We start from the raw sequence: 15,838 nt of genomic DNA on the forward strand, positions 1-15,838 counted from the left end.
TTTCTACTGTAACCTTCTTTGTTACATATATGGTAAAGATAGTTTTTTTTTTTTTTTTTTTTTAATTTGTGTTTTTGAACTGCCCACTACTGCTTAGCAGTTTATGAGGGTTAACTGTTAAGCACGTCCATTTATAGATTTTTTTTATTTGTTTTCTATTCAGTAATGGTTGTTTACGAATTTGTCCTCATTTTCGAAACTTTTTTGGATTTCAATTGTGAAGAAAATGAAGGGGCTTTCTTGGCATTTTTGAAAGCTTCACCAAACTGGCCTTCTCACTTTATATATTGTTTTTAATATATATATATATAATATTTATAATAAATTTATTATATTTTAATTGTCATGTTTTAACCGTATTTGTGTCCTTATTTTTTGAAATTTTCTGTGTCGCCATGTCGACGTATCTCGTGTCGTTTTGCAACATAGGTGACTATAACATGGGATATTTGATTGACTCTCGACTTTGTAAGGTGAAGTCTTATGATCAGATGACCGGAGTGGAACAGATTGCAAATCAGTCTCATTCCAAAGGCATCGACCTTGTCGACTGTAGAGGGGAGTTGGAGCTGAATCAAAGTGCTTCCGTTTCTACACTCGCCGCAGTTATCATCACCCGTTGCCTGAAAACATAGTACCTAAAGTACAGAGGACGGGTATTTTATCATCTTCTTCTTGTTATTTCATGACCTTGTTGGTGAAGATAAACATTAAGTTTTTTATTAAGCCTCCTCTCCGAAACACAAAACAAATTAAGAATGCATCTTTTACTACGGGACAATCGTTACAATGTCTGATTCATAGAGAATTGAAGAATTAATGACAAGGATATTTCTTCCGAAAACTCTTCAAACGGAAGAAATGATCAGAAAACGTAGATGTAACCTAAGCTCCCCCGCGTCCTAGACTTGTAACTCGGCGTTCGAATCTGAATTTGAATGACGGGATAAGGCTTCAAAGGACAATATACTACGCTGAAGTGCGTCACACTCCGCTTCAAACTGACGCACTTTAATCCTTGGCAGCCAAATAAACATACTTGTTGTCGACTCTAAATTTGGAGCTCGAATTGATCTGGCACCAAAAAATAAGTATTGTAAAAAATAATGTAAAGGATGAGTCGAAGATAAGTTGATACTACTAGTTTGCAGATAATGAATAAAGATGAACAAATAAACATTGGATTGGCCGCAAACCTTGTGCTCAAGCTTAGTACTCAGTTTGGTTTCGTCATCTGTTATGCCGGATTCTTCAAGAGCCTTCAGCACAAGTTTTTTCAATTTCCTCATCTTCAGGACTCCATCATTCTGCACCCATGCATAATAACGCAGATCAATTTTATACTGAAAACTAGCAATGACGTAAAACAAATGTATATAAAGGTGCATCTTTCATGATATCGTGTCCATTTCACAAATGCATTGCACAATTTTAGTGTAAAGCAAGAAACGATTTTACTCAGATTTCATACCGATTTTAGGGTTGGTGTAATCAACTTCTTCCACTTTATTTTTGTGAATTGGTTTTGGTGTGTGTTGGCTTTTCTTGGGAATTTGGATGGTTGGAAGCTTTGGAGTTTCAAAGCTTCAAGGATTTGGGGAATTCTCTTCCAATTTGGGAGTAGAGAAATGTATTTGTGAATTGGTTTTGGTGTGTGTTGGCTTTTCTTGGGAATTTGGATGGTTGGAAGCTTTGGAGTTTCAAAGCTTCAAGGATTTGGGGAATTCTCTTCCAATTTGGGAGTAGAGAAATGTATTTGTGAATTGGTTGATGCTTGATACCTTGATGGAGAAGCCTATTTATAGGCTTTGAGAATGAATCACCACCACAAAATATTTTTTTCCTTTCCAAGCACCATTGCCTAATTTTCCCACTTAATGCAATATTGAAATTGAAGTGGTGTAACTTATGGCCTAATTTCCCACTTAACACCATTTTAAACTTGAAATGTGTATGCTTTGTCATTGCCCAAATGAGAAAAACTTACTTTGATCCGTAATGGATTGAAGTGTGCTTGCCTTGTCATTGCCCAACATGAGAAGAAAAACTTGTTTTGATCCTCAATGGATTGAAATGTACTTGCCTTGTCATTGCCCAAAATGAGAAGAAAAACTTGTTTAATCCTTCAAGGGTATTTCTTCCTATTTTGTTGAGTCACACGCCATGTGTACAATTTGTACAACACGTGGCGTATGCCATGTATGCCTTGACACGTCAAAACTTTAATGCATTGGTGAACATTTGTTTTACTGAAATTTCGATGTCTACAAATGCCCCCACTTCAAGGCGCGTCGTAGACATGTGCTTGTCACGTGTAGAAGATGCGTTTTGAAGTCCCTTAATGTAGATGTCAACCCAAGGGCTGTCGAGGCTTGATCTTGAATTGGGCTGGAAATTTCTTCAAGGGCCATTGAGGCTTGATCTTGAGTTCGACTGGAAGATTTTCTGGTTTCCTCCAATCGTTGATTTTCCACAGGCTTAGTCTTGAACTAGGCTGGAGGATTCTTTTGGTCTCCCCCGAAGGTCTGAACTTACTCCTTTTATCTGGAGTTGAATTTGATTCAAGGGTGGTGAACACTTGATTTTGAATCGGACTTGTGATTTCTTCAAGGGCCATTGAGGCTTGATCTTGAACTAGGCTGGAGGATTCTTCTGGTCTCCTCCGTTCGTTGATTTTCCTTTGTGCTACTCTTGAACTGAGCAGCAGGATTCTTTTTTCAAGGGCCATCGAGGCTTGATCTTGAGTTCGACTGGAAGATTTTCTGGTTTCCTCCAATCGTTGATTTTCCTTTGTGCTACTCTTGAACTGGGCAGCAGGATATTTCTTCAAGGGCCATCGAGGCTTGATCTTGAGTTCGACTGGAAGATTTTCTGGTTTCCTCCAATCGTTGATTTTCCTTTGTGCTACTCTTGAACTGGGCAGCAGGAAATTTCTTCAAGGGCCATCGAGGCTTGATCTTGAGTTCGACTGGAAGATTTTCTGGTTTCCTCCAATCGTTGATTTTCCTTTGTGCTACTCTTGAACTGGGCAGCAGGAAATTTTGGTCTCCCCCGAAGGTCTACGAGCGGTTTCAGGATATGGCAGGCAAGTACGAGGTGGAGGTGCTGACCTGTTTCTTTGTTCAATCTTTCCAATTCGTATTGAATACGAATTGGAAAGTTTGAAGTTTCCTTGTCCCTTCTCTGGCAGTGTATCAACCGTTGAAGATGACTACTCGAGCAACGCTAGGTAAGCAACCAGGCAAAGGTTCCAGGTAGTCGGTTCCAGATCGGAAGACTGACTCTAAGTGCCGGCTGATTGCTCTCTTTCACTTTGCCATGCGAGTAAGAACAAGGACAAAGGAAAAGACAAGGAAAAAGCATGATATGAGATACCTTTGCTTTCGACCTTGATGATATGAGATACCTTTGCTTTTGAAGAAGCGGCGAATGGATCAGCACATGTATTTGTTGTGCTTGTCTCCACATACTTCAATCTACCGTTTCCTCCTGGGTCATCTGTACTCCAGGCATCCGGTATCTTCTTTGGGGAAGAAGAAAAAATTGAGTATTTCGAAAGGCTTTGCTGGGAGTGCGCCCTCAGAGGTGAGGAAGAGTTGGGCATTTTTTTTTTTTCAGGTCTGCCTTGCCATAAAAGATGAAGGTCGACATATATAGGGATTTCCCAATAGCAAGTGGTGGTTATGTTCTTTTACCCTTGTCGACAAACGTCTCTTCGATTTTTTAACAAACGTCTCTTCGATTTCTGAGTGAGCGCCTCTTCGAAAAAGTAGTCACGGGTGCGGCTCTGTCACCACGCTTGTTGGCAAAGGCGCGTAGTTGGGATGATAACCTTCACGTGTTTTCAACTTTGTCAGAGATCTTTTGACAAAGTTGAACGCGTTATCTGAAAAGCCGCGAAAGCGTCGCCGAACTTCACGCAGGAAAATCCGATTTTTTGAATCGGTGGTCGTGTCGCCTTGGCTTTTTATAGAGGTATCGATTACCTCCAACATGCACACTTTGAAGATCGCCCGTTTGTGAAAATCGTCTTCGGCCCTTTCTGATTTTACTCCATCCACCTTTCTCTTTTAACCTTTTGACAATGGCTAACCCGTCTAACATTTGCTTAGATTTGAGTCTCAGCAGTGATCCGAGTGCGCCGCGTCAGGTAAATGTATGGTGCCCTTCTTTCTTATCTTCTAATGGCCCTTTGACAGGTGAAGATTCTGTGATGAAGGACGCAACAACAGCTACGATAGTAGCTAGGAACTTCCTCACTCCAAAAGATAGTAGGCTGCTTTCAGAACGGTCCGATGAGTTGGCCGTTCAAGAGTCCCTAACTCTCAGTGTTCAGTGCGCAGGCTCTGTGTCCAACATGGGCCAACGCCTACTTGCTCGATCCCGCCAAGTGGAATCATTGATGGCGGATGTGGAAACTCTTAAGCAAGAGATCAAACAGCTTAAGCACGAGAATAGAAGTTTGCATGTGCTTGCAAATAACTATTCGACGGGCATGAAGAGGAAGCTTGATGAGCTGCAAGAATCCAGTGGTCGAATTCAAAGTGACCGTCAAAGTGACCGTCAAAGGCTTGCTGCTTTTTTCCAGAGGCACCTTTTTCCTGGCTCATCTAGCGTTCCACCAAGTATTGAGGCCTCTTCTTTGATGCCTCCCGCTTCTGTAGTTTTCCCAAGTAGTGGGGCTTCACGTGAACAACCTTTATGAAAGCTCCATCTCTTTTTTTTTTTTTTTTTTTTTTTTTTTTTTTTGTACGCACTTGTAATTTCTCGGAGATCAATGAACATGCTTTACTTATTTAGTGTATTGTGCTAAATACAGATAAAACATATACATCACCAAGATGTGTTATTTCCCTTTTTTTTTTGATGATGTGACTGTACTTGAAGTTTTGAAGTTTCAAGTTGCCTACGTACCCTTGGTTGAGGAGGGATCAAGTCATGACGTAGTTCAAATGAGTGATGATTTTTTTTTTTTTTTTTTTTTTGATGATTTTGCCGTACACAGTTTATGCTCTTGCGGGCCAGGAGCGTTTGGTGCCGTTTGCAGTTTCAGCTCGTGCAGGCAATGAGCGTTTTGGTGCCGTTTGCAGTTTCAGCTCGTGCAGGCAAGGAGCGTTTGGTGCCGTTTGCAGTTTCAGCTCGTGCAGGCAAGGAGCGTTTGGTGTCACCTTTTAGGCTCGTGCGAACGAGGAGCTTGTGGTGTCGTTTGCAGTTTCAACTCGTGCAGACAAGGAGCTTTTGGTTGTCGCCTTTTAGGCTCGTGCGAACGAGGAGCTTGTGGTGTCGTTTGCAGTTTCAACTCGTGCAGACAAGGAGCTTTTGGTGTCACCTTTTAGGCTCGTGCGAACGAGGAGCTTTGGTTGTTGCCTTTTATGCTCATGCGGACCAGGAGCGTTGGTTGTCGCCTTTTAGGCTCGTGCGAACGAGGAGCGTTGGTTGAATTTGTCAAACGATCTTAGAGAGGCATTCCTTGCAATCTTCATAGCAAGGAGTCTTGACCGAGTGATTGAAGAAGTCTTTGGGGAAGAAATCGCGCATTGTGATGGCAACGGACGATCTTTGTGTCATAACTTCCTCATCCTCAACACTTTCATGTAGCTTTGAAGGTTGACGGTAGCTGCTTTGCCCCCTTTCCGATTGGTGAACTTGTGGAGGAGACCTATGTTTCTTGTGCATTTTCTTCGGAGTGACATGAGTCCATCCTTCAACTTCACTTGACGTGACTGACATGGTTTTGGAGCATGCCCCCAGCGGTTGAGGTGAAGATTTTGAGTTCAAAGAGCCAGAAGTGACAGTGGTATAGTTTGACTTCACCACATCATTAAGATCTAGCTCGATGATCCCTTTCTGAGCCAACTTCATGATGAGATCTTTTAGCACAAAGCACTTTTCCGTCGGATGACCAATGAAGCGGTGGAATCCACAGTACCTTGGACTGTCAGTACGGTTCATCTCTTCCGGCCGTTTGCACTCAGGTAGGTTGATCACCTTTTTGTCAAGCAAGTCTTTCAACATGGCAATCACGTCAGAGTCGGGGAATGGATAAGTCTTCTCCTCAAGCTCCTTCAAAGTGCGTCTACGTATCTCTTGATCACGAAAAGCTTCGGTTTGAATCGCCTTGCCTCGTGTATGGGTTTTGACTGGAGTTGTGTTGACCGTCATTGCTTCCTTGGTGGGTTTCCACGCAGCCTTATCCACCTTTGGCCCCAAAACTTTGTCATTCTTGTAGTCGGCGATCTGTTCTTTCTTCCCATGACGGGTGATGCTTAACTCCATATCATGGGCGCGGGTGGCTAACTCCTCAAATGTTCGTGGTTTGATGCCTTGAAGGATGTAGTGTAGTCCCCACTGCATGCCTTGAACGCACATCCCAATGGCAGAGGTTTCAGAAAGCCGATCTTTACAATCCAGACTTAAGGAGCGCCATCTATTTATGTAGTTGATGACAGGTTCATCTCTCCACTGTTTCGTACTGGTCAGCTCTAGCATGCTTACAGTACGACGAGTGCTGTAGAAACGGTTGAGGAATTCCCTTTCTAGCTGGTCCCAACTGTTGATAGACTCAGGTTCGAGGTCGGTGTACCAGTCAAAAGCATTACTTTTCAGCGAACGTACGAACTGTTTGACAAGGTAGTCTCCCTCTGTCCCAGCATTGTTGCAAGTTTCAATGAAATGGGCGACATGTTGCTTCGGGTTGCCTTTTCCATCGAACTGCATGAATTTTGGGGGCTGATAACCCATTGGCATCTTCAAAGCATCAATCTTCTTGGAGTAAAGCTTTGAGTACAGTACGGAGTCATGCGAGCTTCCTTCGTACTGTGTCTTGATAGTGCTTGCGATCATCTCCTGTAGCTGCTGGATAGAGAGAGATTCCATGAACGCCGTTGCTTGGTCTAGCTTCAGCTTCTCTTCGACTTTCTCCACTGGGGGCTCCTCTTCTTCGTCGACTTCTTTCTTTAATAGGCCAACATTTGGGTCGACTTTCACGTCGGGCAGCGCATCTAGTTGGTTGACAAGTGCGGCAATCTGCAAGTCCTTCTCTTCCACAGTCTGTGTAAGCTTTGCAATTGCTTCGCTCATTTGAGCCAGTTGTTCTTCAACAGAGGTGACGCCGATGGTCATGACTTGTGCAACCAATAGACATGACTTTCCTTCAGACATCCATAGTGCTGATGAAGAACCCCATTGGCCATTTTGGGGTGTCATCTTGTGTGCCTCAATAGCATGCTTTGGTGCCCCCATCAAGGTCAGGTGGATGACCGACTCGCGCCTTTGATGCTGCTCTTGCTTGCTTAGCAGTACCAACTTTGCAGCGGCATGTTGAGAAGTGGTTGTGGCACCAATGGATGCTCCATTTGCGGCGGAAGTGCTTATGCTTCTTCCCTTGGTGGTTGCAAGAACGGCTTGTCCCTTGCTTGATGTCATTGATTTTGGAGGTGTGCTTTGGTTGTTGTCAACTCCGTAACCATGTTCCTTCAACTTCTTTTGAGTTTTGGTGAGGTAATGATCTTTGTCGTTGACGGTGTTTGAAACCTTCTTTCCAAGATTTGAAGAGGAAGCAAAGTCATGCCTAGCCTTTGACATGAGTTCGTAGGCATTTGGGTTAAAGCCTTCTTCGGTCTTCTTAGTTGGAAGAGAGTTTGGTTTCATTTTGAGGCCATGTTGTGCCTCCAGACGGTTGATGAGTCCGGCGGTTTGCAAGTTTTTCTCCTCTGCAGTCTTTAGCAGCCTTGCAATTGTTTCCTTCATCTGAACCAGCTGTTTTTCAATGGAGGTAGTGCCGATAGTCATGACTTGTTCTTTGTTTGAAGCCATGGACTGTGCTTGAATATCTTGAACGGAGACAGAGATGAGAGGTAGAGATTATCCCACCGGGCGTGCCAAATTTGTGAATTGGTTTTGGTGTGTGTTGGCTTTTCTTGGGAATTTGGATGGTTGGAAGCTTTGGAGTTTCAAAGCTTCAAGGATTTGGGGAATTCTCTTCCAATTTGGGAGTAGAGAAATGTATTTGTGAATTGGTTTTGGTGTGTGTTGGCTTTTCTTGGGAATTTGGATGGTTGGAAGCTTTGGAGTTTCAAAGCTTCAAGGATTTGGGGAATTCTCTTCCAATTTGGGAGTAGAGAAATGTATTTGTGAATTGGTTGATGTTTGATACCTTGATGGAGAAGCCTATTTATAGGCTTTGAGAATGAATCACCACCACAAAATATTTTTTTCCTTTCCAAGCACCATTGCCTAATTTTCCCACTTAATGCAATATTGAAATTGAAGTGGTGTAACTTATGGCCTAATTTCCCACTTAACACCATTTTAAACTTGAAATGTGTATGCTTTGTCATTGCCCAAATGAGAAAAACTTACTTTGATCCGTAATGGATTGAAGTGTGCTTGCCTTGTCATTGCCCAACATGAGAAGAAAAACTTGTTTTGATCCTCAATGGATTGAAATGTACTTGCCTTGTCATTGCCCAAAATGAGAAGAAAAACTTGTTTAATCCTTCAAGGGTATTTCTTCCTATTTTGTTGAGTCACACGCCATGTGTACAATTTGTACAACACGTGGCGTATGCCATGTATGCCTTGACACGTCAAAACTTTAATGCATTGGTGAACATTTGTTTTACTGAAATTTCGATGTCTACAATTTTCGTAGTGAGTTTTCTCTCTTTCCCATTTGCTTCTGTCTTCCCACTCTGAACCACTTTGCCATTTCCTACTTCATCTGATGTATTATCCTTAGTTTTCTTTCTCGATTCATCGTTCTTGGATGCATCAAGCTTTCTCTTTTTATTTTTCAGCAAGGTGTAATTCTCTGCTTCAGGACTTTGATGTTCGGAATTGACTCTAGACGCATCATGCGATTTAGGTTCTTCTATTTGTTTATTCTCAAGAACTTCACCCTTGGGAGTGTCCTTGGGTGGAGGTTCTGTATCCGGAACAGATTCTTCCGGCTGCTTAGGCTGTTGCTTTGCTGCATGGATGGCTCGGGCTTTTGCCCTGTGCTTCTTTCCTTCAGCATGCAGCAGCAGGGTCTGCTCACTAGTGGCTTTAGTGTTGCAAATACTGAAAGTACAAATATATACTGATCAGATCCCAATCATGAAAAGAAAACTGACTGCAAACACCGAAAACCTCGCTAAATAGTATATCATACATATGATCAGATGATGCATTTCTTCAATCGAACTAATTGGATCAATTCGGACCATTGCTTTCAAATTCACCGCATTCTTTTGATACGCCCTCTAAACAAACACGCGAATAAAAGATTATGAACAAACTAGGATGAGATGAACATACCTACAAAACCATGGGAATCGCTTAGTCAGCCCAACAGTAATATCAAAATCGGGTTGCTGCTTTCCATCCTTGTTGTTGGGCTTGGCTCCCCCACCATTCAAAGGTTTCCCTTGTGCCCCCTTGGGACCGTATTTTTCCTGCAAACAAAAACAAAGAAACCAAACCCTTGAATTCAAAATATTTCCTAATCCAAACCGTTCGATTCGTAATCCAAACAATGAGCGCTCACCGCCTCAGTCATACATTGTGTGTGACCCTGAACGGTTTCTCTCCCAAATGTCTCTCCGCAATCAATGCACGAAAGCTGAAACATTGTTTCAACAAGAACAACAACAACAACAGCGACAATATTAGCAACCCAACAAGTTAAAACCCAAACTTTCTCGGCAACCAAACAGAGTCTTAGATAGGGAAAGAAGAGACCTTTCGAGCCGAGCAGCAGTTAAAGTGACCCAAAACCTTGGGTTTCTTGAGGTTGTCTCCGCAATCCTCGCACTGAAACCACACCATCTCTCTGATTCAGCCGTATGAAACAAACCCAAAATCAAATCCAGGAGAGAGAAAGCTCTACGACCAGGTGACCGAAGAGTTGATCCAAGTTCCGGGGGGTTAAGGCATTTGCGGGAGGATTCAGAATTAGGGTTTTTGGTTATAAGTTTCCATACCAAAAAGAACGCGACCGGTTTCTTGATTGCCGATACATTTCGGCCCACATGTGAAGGCCCAAAATTTTAACTACGTTTATCTCAATTTAAGCCCATTGTGCTGCGTAGTTTTTTGGACGACACTTTATTTTTATTAATTATTATTTGAGCTGTGTCCTAAGCTACTTTAAACTTCAGAGTTACTTTGATACACAACACTTTGGGATGTGGTATGGGTAAGCAGACATTCTTTACCATTGATATAAATGATATAAATACAAATCTGAACAAAAATTTGGTGCTAATTAAAATTAGGGGTTCTATTCTTGCATAGGGGTGGGAAATTTTGCCATAAATCGATTTACTGACTGAATCATACCGGTCGGCTCATAATGGTATGGTATAGTTATGGCATTTTTTCATAATCGGTTGGTGTTTTACCGAACCGAGAATGGCATGACTTTGGTAATTGATTTTGTATGCCATACCTACCAATATATATATATATATATATATATATATATATATATATATTTCTATTAAGATATTTTAGGTATTTTTTACATGCTTGACTCCTCAGTTTTAGGGTTTAGAAAATAAATGACTACTTAGTTTTAGGGTTTAAAAAATATATGTATATGTATATGATTCATGCCATAAAAAATATAGAAAATATTGTTAACAAAATTGATAGCATGATGATTATTGATACTATATATACACGTACATATATATGATTTTGAATGTATATGCGTTGCTTATGTTTAGGATGATGAAGTCTAGCCAATCAACCGCTAGTGCACAACATGGATTAACCCAAAATGAACCACACAATGCAACCGAACAAGCACCCCAATCTAAAAATTAAATTGAGCCCTTGGAATTGGAAGATAACAAGGAAGAAGTGGAAACCACCGGTTGTGCCATTTACCAACCGAACCAACCAATAATTTTGGCTGAACCAATTTTTGGCAACAGCAAGAAGACGGTTGGCTAGCGGTAACTGATTTTTGGTAATTACATATATGTAGTTGGCAAGTGGCAGAAGAAATTTGACACGGTTTGCCAACCGAACCCAACCCTATTCTTGCATCATTTTTTTTTCCTCCAAAAGTCCATTTTTAAGGAGTGTTTTTTTTTTTTTTTTTTTTTTTTTTTTTTTTTTTTTTGATAATTTGAATATCAAATTGGGTCACTTGATTCTTGTATCATAGGTTATTTATTTATTATTATTAAAAATACAACTTTCCATCCAAAGTGGGTGTGAATTTTTGCTTTTAGCAATGATTTTGTTTTAAGTATCAGTATGATGAAATGTCCACCAATGAATAACAACAGTTTGTATTAGCATGGAGTTTAACTTGTGCTTAACTTGGAGAGAAGCAAGAAATTATGTCCTACAAAATGACTCGTTTTCTTTTATTTGGATTATCTTTTAATCTATTTAATCTAAAAATTAAGAAAAGATCGTAAGAAAAATAAAGGGATCGAGATTGGTAGTCACTTTTGTTAATTAAGTCACAAAACAATGGAGATATCCCATTTTCACGTGAGAAAAATGTAAAGAAAAAGTTAGAAAGAAAGAAAAGGGTGTCCCTAAACGCTAGCTATTAGGCATAGCCGTCCCCTTGAAGAGATTTGGACGACACTTGGTCGTGGTGGCCATGGCAGCTGTCCTTTCTTAACCCCTTCTGTTTCTGATAGTTTGAAAAAGTTGCTTGCACGCCATGGAAGCTGAGGCCTCTCTATATGTAAGGACATGCGTGGGACATGGGATAAGCCAAAAGCACTAGGATTCGAATTATAGCTTTTTCCCACAGTACAGCTTCTGCTTAGTAGTGCGCTCTCCTGCTATGATTTTTAAGCACTAGTGGTTGTCACACTGGGCTTCTGGCTTTTTTTCCAAGTAAAATTTTCCACACACTAGAAAGTCATAATTTGAAAACAAATGTGTTGGTTAATTAATGTTAAAGCCTCCTTTACAGTCTGAAATCAAAATAGTTAAGAGAAAAACATGTAGGAAAACTGGTCACGTAAAAAGCTGTATTACCAATAATGAACTCTAAAACAATAGGAAAAGTAAAAAGCGGGATATTTTTTTGGTGCCCTTGCGTTCATCGCTCTCACACGATCAGAAACTCAAGTTACGTGATGGGAAATAAACTCAAAAGAAGATATGTCACAACACATTTGTAAGTCCTTATCTCTCAGCACATGCATGGCTCTACATAAACTCTAAAACCAGCTATAAAACAGCAAATTCTCTCCAGGATTAAGGGTTTTTTAAATTTTGAAAAATTCTTGTTTGACAGATTGTCACCAAAGAGGAACAGTCGTGGTGTTTTCATTGTAAAGGGGTATATAATTTCAATGATCGCAACCACGCTCCAATCATTCAAACAAAGAGAAAAGAAGGAAATTGGTTGAGTAGTACGTACAAGTGTCCTCTGCTTCTCTGTACATGGACTGCACCTGCAACTTGCTTGCCTTAGAACTTCAAATTAATATTTTTGATTATCTTTCTTTCTTTTTAAAATCTATTTTATTTTATTTTTATTTTGGTGAATTGGCAGATCAGATTATTAAGAACAATGCTTGGCTACTCAAAGATGAGTAAAAACTTCTACTCAAAACTCTTCGTGTTCGAATCATATAGTTTTGTGCTTATGATCAGAATTGTTCATATTATAAGTCACACTGTAAAGATCATTTTTGTAAAAAATAAAATGAAACTAAGGTCGTTTTGTTAATATATTTTAACAAATACATAGACGGTTCATAATGCTTTTACCAATTCCGTTAATTTGATTTTATACAGTTTTATGATTAAACGACCTTAGTTTTAATTGATTTTTTTTAGAAAATGGATCTTTATAGAGTGATTTTTAATATAAACAGTTCTGATTATAAAAAATAGAATTCTATAAATCGACAACAAATAATTTTGAGTAAGAACTCCTACTCTTTCTTTGAGTAGGGAAGTATTGTTCGATTATTAATTTGGATAAAAGATTCTTACACTTGAATGTTTTTAAATAATTTTATATTTGTCGGTGTACTATTGGTTGTTATCAACAACTATTGTGGAGTGATACACACTACCATACAATTATAAAAACATATTAAATTATGTATAATGCATTAAGCATGATTGAGTTTTGGTATTAATTCGAATGCTTCAATCTAATCCACCCTCATTATTCACATGTATAGTTTTGCTTTCATTTTATTTGATTATACACGTTCTTATCAATCTTATCTCTAATTTACCTACACAAGCACGAAACTAGTTCATAAAAGATAACAGTTTCGTAATACGTTACGTCTACGTATTCAAATCTACATGATTAATAATTCAGATGAATGCATGTAACACACCGATTTTTATTCAAAAGAACGTTCTATCATCTATAAAATTTAATAACAATGGAAGATATTTAGTGCAAGTACCGGGAGAGTGAGTTATGCGCTTGAAAGGTTCTCATATCTTCGTTTGTATACTATTTGTATTTCTCTCATCACTGAAGTTCTAAGAAACGTTAGGTGCTAGTCAGGATCGATTTGAATTATGATTGGGATCGATTTGAATACAACGCTCTCAATGGATTTTGATTAATAAGAAATTATGAAACGTGGATTATTAATATTTGATTTTCAAAGGGCATATCTTTGTCTGCCAAATTATTTTTCTTTTTGTTGACCAAAAAAACAAACTATATTTCTTATTTTGTACTCTTTATCTCCACAAGCAAAGCCCCAAAACCCCAACTCATCAAAAGCAACGCAAGTAAACAAAGCCTAAAGACCCATCAAAACCGCCACCCCCCACCTACTTGTCCCAACTCACCATCATCACCACCACCACCACCCCCACCCCCCCTCCTCCATGCCTCGCCGCCATGGCTCACCGTCTCCTCTTTTAAGTCCACCGTTGCTCATCATCCTCTTCCCCATCATCATCTCACTCATCCTCTTCTATACCATCCCTCCATTCCTATCTCTCACGTCTCAACTCCTCCGCCCCACCATTTCCGCCAAGAAAAGTTGGGACTCCCTCAATGTGTTTCTCGTCATTTTCGCAATCCTATGCGGCGTTTTCGCCAATCGAAACGAAGACGCATCACCTACCCAGGAAGATCGCATTCCCGACCATAATATTCCACACCCTTTGGACAACGTAACTACAAACAGCGCGAACATATCGGAATCGGAAGCAGCTGGGTCTTTACTTCCGCAGCAATGGTTTGGATATTCAGAGAGGAGGACCCCGGAAATCGGTGATGGCCGGTTGAGGAGGAGCAGCAACTCCTACCCGGATCTGAGGCAACTCGGGCAAGACTCAGTGTGGGAAACTCCGGATCACAACAAGCCGCAGTTCCGCTTCTTCGACGACTTCGAAATCGGCAATTACAATCGTGCGCCGTCAACTTCACACCAACGCCGATCCGAGGGGTACTCAGATGTAATTAAGGAGATTCCGGTGGATACTTTCGTACTTCACTCTTCTCATCCCCCGCCGCAAAAGCCGCCAACACCGACACCTCCACCGCCGCCTCCACCACGTCAACAAAAAACGAGAAGGACGTATCAGACCTTTCGACGTAAACATCCAAAAACGGAGAAAGTAGTGAATAATCATATTACTGAAGAGGGTGAAGAAATTGAGAACGTTCGAACGTCACCACCGACGCCTCCACCTCCTCCGCCGCCAAGGCCTGCTGCCCCGCCATCGCCAATTCGGATTCGGTCGGAGCCGAAGCGCCGGAAGAGTAATGTGAAGAAGGAGATAGCGATGGTTTGGGCTTCGGTTCTGTCTAATCAGAGAAAGGGGAAGAAGAAGCACAAGGTCACCGGTACCAGAAACATCTACGAAACTGTTGCTTCTCTGCCTGAAGACCAACAACAAGGAGGAGAAGGAGAATACTTTTTCACAAGACCGCGGCCGTCGCAACCTCCTCCACCGCCACCCCCACCGCCGCCACATTCTGTGTTTCATAATCTGTTCAAAAAGGGAATGAGCAAAACTAAGAAAGTTCACTCCATCTCGACACCTCCAACTCCACCACCACCACCACAGCCGGCATTGCGGAAACAAAAGAGTTGGAACACTAGTTTTCCGCTGGCGCCACCAACTCCGCCTCAACAACCACCGCCGGCTACTTCCCGACGGCGATCTTCCACCTCCAGTGGCCGTCCGCCGTTGCCGACTAAGTCGAGCAGTTATCTGTACGAGGAAAATGTAAACAGCGGCAGCCAGAGTCCGTTAATTCCAGTGGCGCCGCCACCTCCTCCGCCGTTCAAAATGCCGGAGCTGAAGTTTTTTGTGCGCGGGGATTTTGTTAAGATACGGAGTGCGGAGAGCTCACGCTGTGGATCTCCTGAATTGGAGGACGTTGATGACGTTGATGCGTCGCCACGTAAGGAAGAAGACTTGAAGTCAAAGTCAGAAGTACAGAGTAAAGTCAACGTGATGGACACTGGAGATGGTGGTGGTGGTGGCGGCAGCGGCGGCAGATCCTCCGTGTTCTGCCCTAGCCCAGATGTTAATACGAAAGCTGATAACTTCATTGCTAGGCTGAGAGATGAGTGGAAGCTTGAGAAGATGAACTCAATGAGGCAGAAAAAGAAGATGCCCTAATCTGCATGCACTGGTTTTTTACTCACCATTGTCTACTTTTACATTCACATTTGATTTTAACACTTAGATATAGAACTATAGTATATACTGGCAAAGAAAACATGGAAGGCATTAGGGCTTTGATTGGGTTTTTGTCCATCTTTTGGAGCACCCTCTGCCTCTTGGTCTAAATTCTGTCATACAATCGGTGGATATACGCGACCAAAGATATAGGAAGAGGAGAATATATTCCCGATATATTTCCGATTACACTGAC

General features: G+C 41.3%; 2 protein-coding genes and 1 long non-coding RNA gene across 4 annotated transcripts; 1 reads left to right on the top strand and 2 right to left on the bottom strand.

The window, feature by feature from the left end:
• Positions 1-752: 752 nt before the first annotated feature.
• LOC137713235 (uncharacterized) lies at positions 753-2,347 on the bottom strand. 2 transcript variants are annotated; one of them, XR_011065290.1, is made up of 3 exons: positions 1,472-2,347; positions 1,197-1,307; positions 753-1,074 (listed from the first exon to the last, which is right to left on the bottom strand). It is a non-coding gene; the product is annotated as an uncharacterized lncRNA (long non-coding RNA). The 2 variants fall into 2 exon arrangements; XR_011065289.1 differs by lacking the exon at positions 1,472-2,347 and having other exon boundaries at positions 1,197-1,447.
• Positions 2,348-8,288: 5,941 nt separating this feature from the next.
• On the bottom strand, positions 8,289-9,922 carry LOC137713229 (UBP1-associated proteins 1C-like). Its single transcript, XM_068452511.1, has 4 exons — positions 9,724-9,922; positions 9,530-9,604; positions 9,301-9,437; positions 8,289-9,063 (listed from the first exon to the last, which is right to left on the bottom strand). The coding sequence occupies exons 1-4, from the start codon at positions 9,808-9,810 to the stop codon at positions 8,589-8,591; spliced, it is 774 nt and encodes a 257-aa protein (XP_068308612.1). The 5' UTR covers positions 9,811-9,922; the 3' UTR covers positions 8,289-8,588.
• Positions 9,923-13,830: 3,908 nt separating this feature from the next.
• Positions 13,831-15,582, top strand: LOC137749284 (uncharacterized). Its single transcript, XM_068489414.1, has one exon. It carries the CDS (start codon positions 13,831-13,833, stop codon positions 15,580-15,582), a length of 1,752 nt encoding a protein of 583 aa, XP_068345515.1.
• The last annotated feature ends 256 nt before the right edge of the window (positions 15,583-15,838 follow it).

Source organism: Pyrus communis, chromosome 1, assembly GCF_963583255.1.
Source record: "Pyrus communis chromosome 1, drPyrComm1.1, whole genome shotgun sequence".
Taxonomy (NCBI): Eukaryota; Viridiplantae; Streptophyta; class Magnoliopsida; order Rosales; family Rosaceae; genus Pyrus; species Pyrus communis.

Coding starts and splice junctions, on each gene's coding strand:
- LOC137713229 (XM_068452511.1), bottom strand. CDS start 9,810: ATGGTGTGGTTTCAGTGCGAGGATTGCGGAGACAACCTCAAGAAACCC. Junction 9,605..9,723: donor ACTGCTGCTCGGCTCGAAAG/GTCTCTTCTTTC, acceptor ACAATGTTTCAG/CTTTCGTGCATTGATTGCGG. Junction 9,438..9,529: donor CACAATGTATGACTGAGGCG/GTGAGCGCTCAT, acceptor TTTTGTTTGCAG/GAAAAATACGGTCCCAAGGG.
- LOC137749284 (XM_068489414.1), top strand. CDS start 13,831: ATGCCTCGCCGCCATGGCTCACCGTCTCCTCTTTTAAGTCCACCGTTG.